The sequence below is a fragment of the Lipotes vexillifer genome, unplaced genomic scaffold, assembly GCF_000442215.2.
Source record: "Lipotes vexillifer unplaced genomic scaffold, Lipotes_vexillifer_v1.1 scaffold6, whole genome shotgun sequence".
Taxonomy (NCBI): Eukaryota; Metazoa; Chordata; class Mammalia; order Artiodactyla; family Lipotidae; genus Lipotes; species Lipotes vexillifer.
Window position 1 is genome coordinate 2,694,787 of NW_006799037.1, and position 12,028 is coordinate 2,706,814.

The following is a 12,028-nucleotide window of genomic DNA, read 5'->3' on the forward strand; positions in this document are numbered from 1 at the left end:
CACCCCCTGACCAGTTAAACCTGAATATCTGGGCGTTGGGCCCAGACTTTGGGAACCAGGGTGGTACAGGCTCTGATTCAGTGGGTCTGGAGTGTTGTTAATAACAAGATGGTATTGTTAAGGAGGATGTCAGGTGATTCTGATGCAGGTGGTGGAAAGTCAACACCTAAGGTTAGTTTGGAATCTGACTCGAGGTGGCATCTGGCATGCCCTTGTCCCTGGTCCTCATGGGGATTCCTCACGGTGGCGGGGCATCCATGGGAGGGCCACAGTTGGGAAGGAAGCTTGATTTTCCTTCTCCCCCAGTTCCCCTTGGTGGTTGTCACGGGGCATGTGCTCCGAGAGCTAAAGCAAGTGTCTGCTGCCGGCGAGTGTCCGAGCAGGCCCTGGAGAGCCCGAGCCAAGTCTGACCTGCAGCTGGGCGGGCCAGAAAATCCCGCCGGCCTGCCTGCCACCTGCCAGGGAGCGCTGGCCCTCTCCGGGGTGCTGCGGCGGCTGCAGGAAGTGGAAGAAAAGGTTCTCCAGGTGAAAGCCTTGCTCTTTGCCCTGTCTCTGCCCTGCCTGTGTCTAGGGTGCCTTCCTTTCCTCCCCTCCCTCCTCCCGTCCAGGGCGGGTGCCGTCTCCCATCCTGCCGTGTGTGCTGAGGGCCGCAAGCCCACCTGGCTGCCTCCCCGCCTCGCCCCTCACAGTGTCTGTCTCTATCTCTTTTTTCTTTCTCCTTTCTCACCTTGGCTGCAGAAAAGGGCTCAGAATTTGGCCAACAGGGAATTTCACAAAAAGAACATTAAGGAGAAGGCGGCTCACCTTGCCTCTATGTTTGGACACGGGGATTTCCCGCAGGTAAATGCGGGGCTTTCAGAGCCCCCAGGAACCCAGGTGTTGGACATCCAGGGAGGTTACTTGAATCAGTCTCTGGAGATTCATTTCTTCCTTCCTTCTCCCTCTGTAGCCTGAAAAGCTATTCACTTTTTAAGTCACCAAAGGATTTGGACTGGCATCTAAAAAAGCTCCAAATGAGAAGATTCAAAATAATTAGACAAATCATGACAAAGGGAAAACCAAGGCAGAAAAGCGGGCTCAGGTCATAGGAAAACATTACTGAACAGAAACATGTGTGCTGTCAGATCTTAGACAGCTTCTGAGTAGGCTGAGCTTCCTAGGGGTCAACACAAAGAGGGAAAGCTGGTCACCTGCAGGAATCACATCACAGTGCCTTTAAGGTGAAAGCAAGCCAGTTGCTCATGAAGTCTGGGGACAGGATGGAGAGATGCCCCCATGGCTGTGATCAGGGAGACCGTGAATGTCGAGGTCACGTGCTGTAACCTGTGCTCTGCTTTTGCTAAAGGCAGCACCAGCCAGAAGAATGGCCTTGCCTCAGGATAGAAAGCACAGCCCCCGCCCCCAGCCAGGCACTTATTTAGAAACTTGCTGAGAAGAAGAGGGTGTGCTCACAAGGAGATGACAGAGTTGAGGATGAGGCCCCGCGGCGCTTGTACGTGTAGGGTGCTCCCTTGCCTACGGCAAGCCTGGTCTCTAGAACATACCGCCTCTGCTGCTTTCGCCCGGCCTCCTCCAGACCTGTGTCCTCTGCTACTTGGCAGAGTCATAGACATGGGAAGGATACTTTGCCTTCAGTGCATTTTTAGGGCTCCATGTGGCTGCAGAGGTCCCTGCTGGAGCATCTGCCCCAGAGTAGCCTGGGCTTGTCCTTTCATAAGCTTGCAACTGCTCCTTCATGCCAAGCTCCAGAGTGAGGCCTTCAGGAGTTAGCGCTCGTGTCGGCAGCAGACGTAGGCAGGGGCAGGATGGTTCTACTCCAGCCATTGATGTGACGAAGGAGCCAGAAAAGTTGTAGCAGAGTGAAGTGTAACCAGCAGTCAGATGGCCCTGCTGGGCTCCAAAGACACAGGCTACCTTTTTGTCCTGAGACGTGGGCCTGGATGTCCTTTCCCCTCCTTGGGTGTGTAGACTTGGGGGCTGCATCATCGCGGCGACCTTCACCGTGCGTGTCCCTGGGGATGATCATAGTTTTGTCTGTTTCTGTTCTGTGCAGAGTAAACTACTCTCTAAAAGCCTGTCTCATGCTCATCCTCCGTCTTCTCCCTCCTGCCTTCCATCTCCTGATTCAGCTGCTGCTTCCTCTCCATCGAGTGTTGACTCTGTTTCTCCAGCCAGAAAGGTAGTGGTCCTGAACCATTAGCTTCCCCCACTCCCTGCATGTTCTGAGATATTCTCCGGCTCTGCTCCACCTACACAGACAACCATCTGAATCTTGCCTGGGCCGGGAGGAAAATTTATAAGATACTTTACAACGGTCCTGGGTTTGGTTTTGGTTTTGTGCTGGAGCAAGAAACAAAGCAGAAGAGGCAGCACACAAAACCTTATCAAATGGTGCTTGCTTGTTCAGCACGCCCTCGCTGGGCACCCACCATATGCCAACCACCGTGCCAGATGCTGAGAAAACAAAGAGGAGGGAGGTACAGTTCTCTTATACGGTGTAGATGGCAAACAGCACCTCAGCATAGAAATGTGTCACATTTTACCGTATGATATTGCCAAATTTGGCTGGTTTTGGCCTAACAAAATGGCAGTCTCACGTGGTGAACTTCATTAATTCTGTGAGAGGTTTAAGAGGCAAGATTCTAGGAACCCAGAAGGGAGAAGCCTGGGAAGGCTTCACAGCAGGAGCCAAGTGGGAGCCAAGTGTTAAAGATTATATGGAGGGATTTTGCTAGAAAGAAGTGTAGGGGAAGGGCATTTTAGAAAGGATCTGGCATGTGGTAAGGAAGGCAGATAGGACTTGCATGAATCAAAAGACATTTCTGGTGCAACTTGATTTTCAGATAAAGGTATTTATGGGAGTGCAGAGAATGAGGGTGGGAGTCAGCCCGCTCCTTTTGCGTTAAAGGAATTCATTCTGCCCTCTTGTAAAGAGGCACGGAAGGATCTGCTCTGAGTTCTAGAAGGATAACGCAGGTAGCAGTGTAGAGGGTGGAGAGTTGGTGGGGAGCTAACTTTGGTTGAGTAGATAATGAAATGCATCCGTGAGCAATGATTAAGTTTGGGTTCTGGAGCACATTTCATGTTTTTTACTTGTCATGCTGTTACCTAATATGCCAAGAACACTAACAGGCTGGCGTGGGAGGTGGGCAGTCTCTGGAGAAGCTTAGCCCCTGGAATGGATGAGCCTAAAAATGGACGTGAAGCCCGCTTGGTTAGCTGCTGCTCATGGGAGTAGGTTGGAGCCTCTTTCTGGAAGACTGTGTTCCCCTGAACACCTCCGTTCCGTCTGTTCCCACCTGGGCCCGTCTCCACGTGCGGTGCTGAGTGTGCCCTTGTCAGAGTTACTGCTCGTTCGTTTCTGCCCTGTTAGACCAAAGCAAAAAGCAGCCACCTGCTGGTGCATTAGGGAGAAGTTAGGCGCTGCCTCCTGGGAGTCCCACCCCCACTGACCTCCACTGCTGTGGGGAGAGGAGTGCAGGCAGGGTCTCCAAGAAAGGAGCGAGGAATATTAGGAGCCCCACCCGCTCCAGGGTCCCCAGTGTGGATGAGAAGCATCCCTGGAAGGGCAGCAGGAGGTGATGCGGGGAAGCACAAACACTTCCCGTCTTCAACTCTACTGAACACAGCCATGGCGGACATGCCTGGCGTCTTGTTCCAGGTCAGCTTTGCTTAGCCCTTTGACCTTAAACATTGACCTCAGGAGACTTGTCTGGGCCTCCATTTTCTCATCAACAAGAGAGTGATTCTTGGCTCACGTGATAGTGAGCTCTGTGGGTGAAGACTGGCATATTTGTCATCACCATCACCAAGGCTTCAGAGTAGCCTTTGTGTCCAGCTTGGGAGAAGAGCCTTCCCTGGGGGGTACTTCCTGCTGTGGAAAAAGGTCACTGGCACCCTTGACAGGCTGATGGGAGGGGCAAGGGCACCTGGGCACAGGCAGGCAGTGGCTGATACTCCTGGCTGGGCAGCTGGGCCCACACCTTGCTTCCCTCTGGCCCATCCCCTTTCCGGCTAGCCCCGGGCATGCCCTCTCTCGCCTCTGCTTTTCTTTTGTCCTTAGGAAGTCCTGACTTGGTCACTGCCCTCTAGAGTTGAGAGCAGAGGTGGGACAAGAGAAGCCACCACACATCCCAAGTCCCCTGACTTGGTTTCCAATAGGTATTAGTTCTCTAGGTGATGGCAAGAGGCAGCCTGCCCAGGTACACGTGGGGCTGCCGGGGCCTGGCAGAGACACTTCTCATCGTGAGCCTATCCTGTCACATCATCATCACACTCCACTGCAGCCCTTGGCTGCTGCTCCACTGGGCTCTTCAAGCAGCTTTAAACCAGTGTCACTCATTAAGCCATTGAGTGAGCATTCATTCATCCAACAAATATTTATTGAATGACAGCTGGTGTCAGGCACTTCACTCTTGGGATACACATCAATGATCAGTAGTTACCTTCCTGCCCTGATGAGGCTTGCATTCTAATAGAGGAAGGTAAGTAATCAGCAATAATATAATATATAGGTAAATTACATGACATATCAGAAGGCAGTTTTTCCCCTGGAAAAATTAGAGCAGGTAGCAGGGACCTGGCATGCTGGGGAAGGGTAGCAGTTTCCAGTGGGGTAGCAGGAGGGCTCTTCCTGGAAAAGAGAATTGAGCTTAAGCAGAACCTCAAGAGAGGAAAACAAAGGTCCAGGGAGGAGACTAGTTCCCAGGGCTCCTGACTCCAGCCCATGTTCTCTCCTCTGTGCCACAGCAGCCACGTATGAATGGAGGCCTCGTCAGAGGGACCAGCCCAGAGGTTATGTGTGTGTAGAGCCCCAAGCCCAGGCTCAAGGAGGGCTGCAAATGGGGTGGGTGGGCTTCGGGATGGCCAATCCCAGGTCCTCTGGTCCCCACCTCTACAGGTTTGTCCTTTGTTTCTCCCAGGTTGGGGCAGAACAATTGCTCCCTGTTTTTTTTGTTTTTTGTTTTTTAAATCCCATCTCCCAAGCCGGCCTTGGCAATCAGATAATGGTGTAATTGGGCTATCTAAATAGCTTCTGACTTACTAATTACAGGCTGATGAGCTTTTCACTGTGTGGCTGGGAATGATTGGGGAGCTCTCAGAAAAGGCCACCCTAGGACACTTACTCTGTCTGTGCTTTTGTTTCTCCATTTGTAAAAAGGACCCAGCTTGGACCTGACACCCCCAGACCCCTCCAGATCTCACCATGAAGCCATTGTAGGCAGTTAAGCGCGGAGTGGTGAATTTCCAGCTTCAAGCAGTTTTGGAAAGGATACTGCCAGCTGCACTGCTCCCCTGTCCCACCTGCAACTTTCCTCCCTCTCCCGGACCCCACCCCAGCATTGATTCCACACTGGGCTTTGCACATGCAGAATCTGAGAGAGTAATGGCCTCCTCTGAGGAGAGAATTAGCTGCCCCTTAAAGTAGGTGACAGCCTGGTGACAAACGATTTCATTCAGTCCTGGTGGAGCTCTGAGAGCCTCTCTCCTGGAGAGAGCCTGGGGCCTTAATGCTTCTTCCCAGAAGATTATGGGCTGCTCTGATTGCCAAGTGACTCAAGTTTGCCTCATTCAGGGGAGCCAGAGGAAGGAGGATGCACTTGGAAACTGATGCTGAGTTCTTAGCAACCTCCTGGCCGGCAGCCTGTTTCTCTTCCTGCCCTGGAGCCCTACACCTTAATTCTGAGGATCCAGGGATAATCACCTCCTCAGAGGAACAGACTTAGTCAAACTTGTCTTGAGGATCACGTGCTACTCACAGGGATACAAACTTGGGTCACCAGTTCCAGGAGATGTAGCCAGGGCTCTACCTTCATTCAGACTACACTTGCCTGCCCTCTCAGATTGGCATGTCGCCTTACATTTCACAGCAGTGATGCAGCTGGGGTTTTGGCCTTGAATAGTCACAGGGGGAATCTTGAGGCCCTCTCGTTTAGGGCCCAAATTCTTACAGGAGTCTTATCTTTTAAGACCATGGGCTATGGGATCATGCCCAGTCTGATCATCCCATCAAACCAGCCCTCCAGTAGCTCTATCTGTTGCGGTCCGGGAGCCACACGCCTGGAGTCGAGTTCCCCGGTAAATGCGACCCGTGTCCCAACCAAGGACACCCGAGAATCATCAACACCAAGTAGAAAGATTAGCAAAGGATCTATACAAGTACAAGTATAGAAACTTACACAAACTGTCCGGACAGGGTCCCACTCGGAGAGAAGTGAGGGAGACCCCGACTAACAGTCGGGCGAGGCTTTTATACCTTTCACAGGGCGGGAAGTCCCCAAGGCAGGAGGGAGCTGTTTAACCCCGTTCTTCCCGCCCCAAGCAAGCAAGCAAGTTTCTTACAGAAGCCAAAATGTGCTGTTAGCCCTGAAGCTGTTCTTCCGTTTCTTTCGTCACACTATCAGCTCCCATCAACCCTCAGCTAACTTCTTTCTTCAAGGCAGGAGACCACTGCCAATTCAGCCTTTAGCATGGCTGCTAGCCATTTACCCAGGCTGGTGAGCTCTTGCAAGATCAAGATGGCAGCCAAGTGTTTGCACAGCTGAGCCAGAGGGAGGGCCTCATGGAGCTGGGTGCTGTGGTTAAGTCCTCCTGGGTCAGAAGAGCATTGTGCATTGCAAAAGGAGCTCTCTCTACCCCTGGAGGTGTTTGTTTTAAAACTGGATTTGCAGGGTTTACTCTAGAGATTTGCATATTAGAGAGAAGCTGGGTGAGTCTTGGCCGGGCAATCTGCCAGTGTTTCATCTGATACAAGGGTAGATCTCAAAGCTGCTCCAAACTCATTGTTCTCTCTGTTCTGGGGATAGAGCTAGGCAGCGCTTTGGAGGTAACCTGTGTGCATCCCAGCCTGGGGGATTTTAATTGGCAGAATGCTGGTGTGTCAGGGAAGCAGGGTGCGATAGTGAGAAGGGTATAGGCTTGGAGTCACGCTTGGGTTCAGAGCACCGATTACTTGATTACTCGCTGTGTGTCCTTGGATGAGCTAGTGGACCTCTCAGCACCTCATTATCCTAACCTATAAAATGGAGGTGGCAGCAGCTACTCCTGAGGATGACTGGAGTAATGCAAACACCTAGCATATATCGAATGCCTCAAGTATCCAGCAAATGTGCTTTCTCCCCAGTGGGGGAGAATTCTAGAAGAAAGCTCACTTACCTAAAAGGCATGTTGAGTCCCCTCTTTCTAAAGGCAAAGAAGTCACCTTCAGGCTTCCATTTCCATCCCAGCCACTTAGGAGCGCTGTGGCCTCAGGTGAGTTAGAGCCTCCCTGAACCTCAGCTGCCCCGGCCTCGAAGGGGGATTATCAGACCCACCTCGCAAGGCTGTGAGGTTTCAACACAGCTCAGCGCCTGGCACCAGGGGACGTAGGTGCCGACATGGCCGTCTACTGGGAGGTCATAGCCTCAAAGACTTGCCTGCATCTCAGCCCTGAGGGTATCATTTCCAGAGCCCCTCAAATAAGGCAGTTTCAGTCCTTGCCCTGAGCATATACGGCTGAGGACTCAGGCCCGCCAGCCTGTCCTCTGATGTTTCTCACCCAGGGACTCCTCAGTGAGGAATATATTTGCTCAAGTGGGCCCAGGAGACGACTTCCTCTGGCCCTACGTCGAAACTTCCCCTTCCCTCGAGCCCTCAGCCCCTCAGCCCTGGAAGCTCTGCTCCCAGCCCTGCCTGACCTGTGTGGGCTTCCTTATCCCCACAGCAGGCCAGGTGGCCACAGGAGGCCCAGTTCTGTGAGGAAGCACAGGCCAGACACCTGGTATTCCTGGCTGAATTCCAGGCCCAAGGCGGGATGTCACCATTGTTTGGACACAAGCAGGCCCAAGAGCCTGCTTCCTCCTTCATTCAGGGGAGCATCTGCCCTGCGCTGGGAGCGTAGCCATGAGAAGGACACAGTCATGACATGACTGTGCAAACCGGAGGGGAGATGACCCATCTCCCAGCGTGGAGCAGGGTGAGAAAGGCTCCAGCATCCAGATGGGGACCATGCTTGGCGACGGTGCTCGCGACGACAGCTAATGTCACCACGTGTGAATCTCAGTTGACTCGGGGGAGAGAAGCCAGTGCCTTCATCTGTGTGGGCCACGTTATCCTTACTCACACAGAGGAGGGACCCCAAGCAACTGCAAGTCCCCCCGAGTGAAGGCCACCGAGAAGAGGAGAAAAAAAAGAAGTTCCAGAAAATGGAAATTTGAAGCTGCACCAATTGCGGTGCTTTGGACTCATTAACCATCTGCCAGGCTTTTCTTGGAAGCCCAGCACCATGTGAGGTGCACATGAAAAATACCCCAGTTCTTCAAAAATTACATAAATATTGAAGATACATAAAGGGTTGCAAAAGCAGTCCCATGGCTCTCCAAAACTACCAATTCTCAAAACACTAGTGGCTGCGACCAGTATATTTCTGGCCAGATCATCAGATTGCCCAACTTTGCATTTGGACAAATGATTCCCAGCCAAATGGTAAGCTCTCCTCTTTACCAGCACCCCAGGAGCATACGTGCTTTTGCCTTTCGGTGCAGTAATCCCCTTGTTGAGAACCTCTGGCTCTTACTCTGAGGTCAAACCAGGATGAGTTTTCTGGAGGTTTCTCCATGAGGGGAGTTTCCTTTCTTCCTCAGGATGCCGAGGTGTGGTCCATGGGCAGGCATTGGTTTCTCACCCAAGGAGCACAGCAAGTGAGAGTAAGCATTAGACACTTGTAGAGCAGTTTGACATTGCCACACATCCAAAGCGGGTGATCGTACTTCTAGTAATCCATTTTCGTTGAATCCAGAAGTATGAGGCCACAGTGGGTTCGAGATTTAAAAAGAAAAAGCAAAACCTGGTCATTCACCACGGATAGTTTGACTTAGCAATCCATCTGGTCATGTCCTCACTGTCTTGGAGCCAGTGAGACATCCTGCTGTCAGGAAAGAGGAGATGACTTATCCAAGACCCCAGGGTAATGTCCGCCTTCACACCAGTCTTTGGGATGAGCTTCAAAGGCCCCCTCTCACCCCTTGGGACAAGCTCTTCATCACCTGGTCTCCTTGTGATCATTCACAAGTCCTGGTCTACCTCTTGGTCTTGGTGATGATCCTGGGCATGGTTTCCATTCAGTTGGGAAGGCATATGGGAGCACCAGTACCACTTTCCGTAAGGGTGCCTTCATTTCATTATTCCTAAGAAAGCCTCTGTCACAGGTGGCAATGTGGATGCAACTGGGAGAAAGGAGCCTTATGTAAATAAGGGCCCATAATGAGAGGAAGGACCAGGCTTGGATCCCCTGGCCAGGACCTGTGCTGATAGAACAACTGAGCCGGCCCGAGACTGCACCCCCAGCAACCTCAGGGCCCTCTGCTTGCTTCTTCTGTAACTGCTCCCAAAGTCAGGGTTGCACAGAAGCTCAGCGGGTCAAAGTGCTTATTAGCTAAGTGGTTACTAAGGTCTCATTAGGGACTTGTATTTAAAGCCCAGAAAGTACAGTCTTAATCTCTGCTTGCTCAGGGGAGGCAATAATTGCGCGTGGGTGTGTGACATCACATGGTGCCTTCCTGGGAGAGCACCTCGGAGCCAGTTCACACACTGGGTCAGGGAGGCAGCCACACAAGGGGAGTGTGGACAGGGAGGTAAATCTGACCTCCCCTCTTTACTTTGCTGTAAACCCAGGAAGGACTTGGTATTCTACAGCTCCTATTCGAGGGGCCTGTGTTGGGTGCCCCAGCAGGGGATGGAACATTAGGCAAATAATGGCATATTGTCCTGAGCCAGTGCACCTGAACCTCTCTTAGAAGCAGGAGCCAAGTTTCTTAGCATTTGTGAAATCCTGAAAATGGCAGAATGTATGCTTGGAAGCAGAATCCTAATCTCTCCCACGTGGGGCCAGTGTTGGGTGTTGAGGGGGTAACTGGCCTGGCAGCTGCTGCCACTGAGAAGGAGCGAGCTTTGTCAGGTCTAAGGAGGTCCTGTCTGTCTGAGTCCTGGGATCAGACACCCCAGCAGGCCCCCGGCCACATTTTCCATAGTCCCCCAGAGCCCTGCATGTGGTCTGGCGCGACTGATCCAGAGTAGCTGCTGGTGTTGGGACTTCCTCAATGAGAAAAGGGGCAGGCGTTTCCTGGGTCTTTTTTTTTTTTTTCACATCTTTATTAGAGTATAATTGCTTTACAATGGTGTGTTAGTTTCTGCTTTATAACAAAGTGAATCAGTTATACATATACATATGTTCCCATATCTCTTCCCTCTTGCGTCTCCCTCTCTCCCACCCTCCCTATCCCACCTTCCCTATCCCACCCCTCCAGGCAGTCGCAAAGCACCGAGCTGATCTCCCTGTGCTATGCGGCTGCTTCCCACTAGCTATCTACCTTACATTTGGTAGCGTATGTATGTCCTGGGTCTTGTCTTTCTCCCCAGCCTGCTTGGCATCCCTTCCGTCTTCATCCTCTTTTGGTGCCTGTGCTTTTGCGGGCACGCGATGAGTTAGCCTCAGGTTCTGAGGGTGGGCCCTGCTCCCAGGAGTCGGGGGCTGTGGGCGCCGGCTGCCGTTTGCTTTGCTGTCCCCTGAACTTCCTGCTTGATACTTGAGGCTTGCACAGCAGATTCAATGTGGCCTTCCAGGAGCGGTCTTAGGTTTAGATTGAGGGCCTTCCTTCGCCCCCGCACGAGTCACTGTTACTCGCCATCAAGATGGCTATCGACCTGTGTCCAAGGGCCTTCAGCCTAAATTGTTGCTCTCTGTGGCCACACCTCCCAGAAGCTGGATTCAGAGGCTGGGGGGAGCGTCTGGAGCCTCCCTTCCTCCAGGGTCTTGGGATCAGGACCAGTGTTTATAGATATAATCTCATATTGTGCATTTTTGTCTCCCTGCAGGGGAGACTGCAGTATTCCCAGGCTGGCCTTTCAGAGCTGGTATGGAAAGAGGGAGCAAGTCGGGGTTTGCCCAGGGGTGTATGTGTGATTGTGCTATGTCTGCTTGGGCTGTCAGCTCCCACCCCTTCCCCAGCTCCATGACATGCCGGTGGGGTTCCACGCATTCATGGGTAGGCATGGACCATCATGCCCTTGGGAGCACAGACACCCACAACCTGTCAGGCTGTGATCCCCGGAGCCATCGTGGAGCTGACTTGCCCAGCACCATCTCTGGGGCCCCGGGCACTGCCGCCTGGAGCTCCCCATCCTTTTCCCTGTACCTGCCCAGTAGGGACCAACATTCACTCCCATTCCGGTCGCTGTTTTTGTCGGCAAGGTAGTCTGCGTCCTGACCTGACAGGACTCAGGTTAGGCATAGCCATAGCTCCCTAGGGCACACGGGAGCTGCAAAGCAGGATGAGGCTGCCGAATTCAGAGGGAGAAGGGAGGGTGGAGTCAAGTTCATCTTGGTCCAGCCCTGCCAAGTGCCAGGCACTCACACACACGCTCTCTCACTCAGTTCCTGCCACAGCTCCGTGAGGCAGGCACTGTTTATCCGCATTTCACTAAATGAGGACGCTGAGCTCAGAAGTTGAGGACTTGGCGCCCCATCTCAGAACTGGTTAGTGGTGGAGCAGGGTCCTAACCCTCCGGGTCCGGGAGTGGGGGGTCGGGGGCAGTTCTCACTAAGCAGTAGCTCCCGGCCCTCCAGAGAGGAGGGGTCTTGGGGAGGGCGGCCGCAGTGCAGCTGGCTTGTTTTCTTAGTGTGAAGGCCTCCCGGGCTTGGGCTCAAGAGACCTTAGCAGAGTCCTGGCTCTTCTTGCATTTATTTCTAAGTGGGCTTGGACAGATCCCTTCCTCTGGTATTTATTCCCCCTAGCTGTGAACCAAGCAACTCAAACTCCTGAAGACCATGTACCCTGTAGTCCTCCATTTCTCTCTTTTCTCCATCTGCAGAGTGCCCACTGCCCACTCTGGGCTGGTTAGGCCTCTCCTGGGACGTTGGGTGCCGTTTGCATGTGGGTGTGGAGCCCTCTCCCACCTCCAGCTTGTTCGTGTCTTCCTTCTCGGTGCTAACTGGCCTCTACCTTTGTCTCTGTCTACTCTATCTCTGCTCTTGGGTAGCTGACAGTAGGGA

The 12,028-nt window shown here is 52.7% G+C and overlaps 1 protein-coding gene across 1 annotated transcript in view; it reads left to right on the plus strand.

Annotated features, from left to right (window-relative positions):
• Window positions 1–12,028, plus strand: part of LOC103069359 (protein-methionine sulfoxide oxidase MICAL2) — a 117,697-nt gene that overhangs the window by 97,488 nt on the left and 8,181 nt on the right. Inside the window, 4 exon segments of the mRNA XM_007471410.1 lie at window positions 307–525; window positions 739–840; window positions 2,054–2,179; window positions 12,016–12,027. Of these exon segments, the coding sequence (XP_007471472.1) occupies window positions 307–525; window positions 739–840; window positions 2,054–2,179; window positions 12,016–12,027 (459 nt within the window).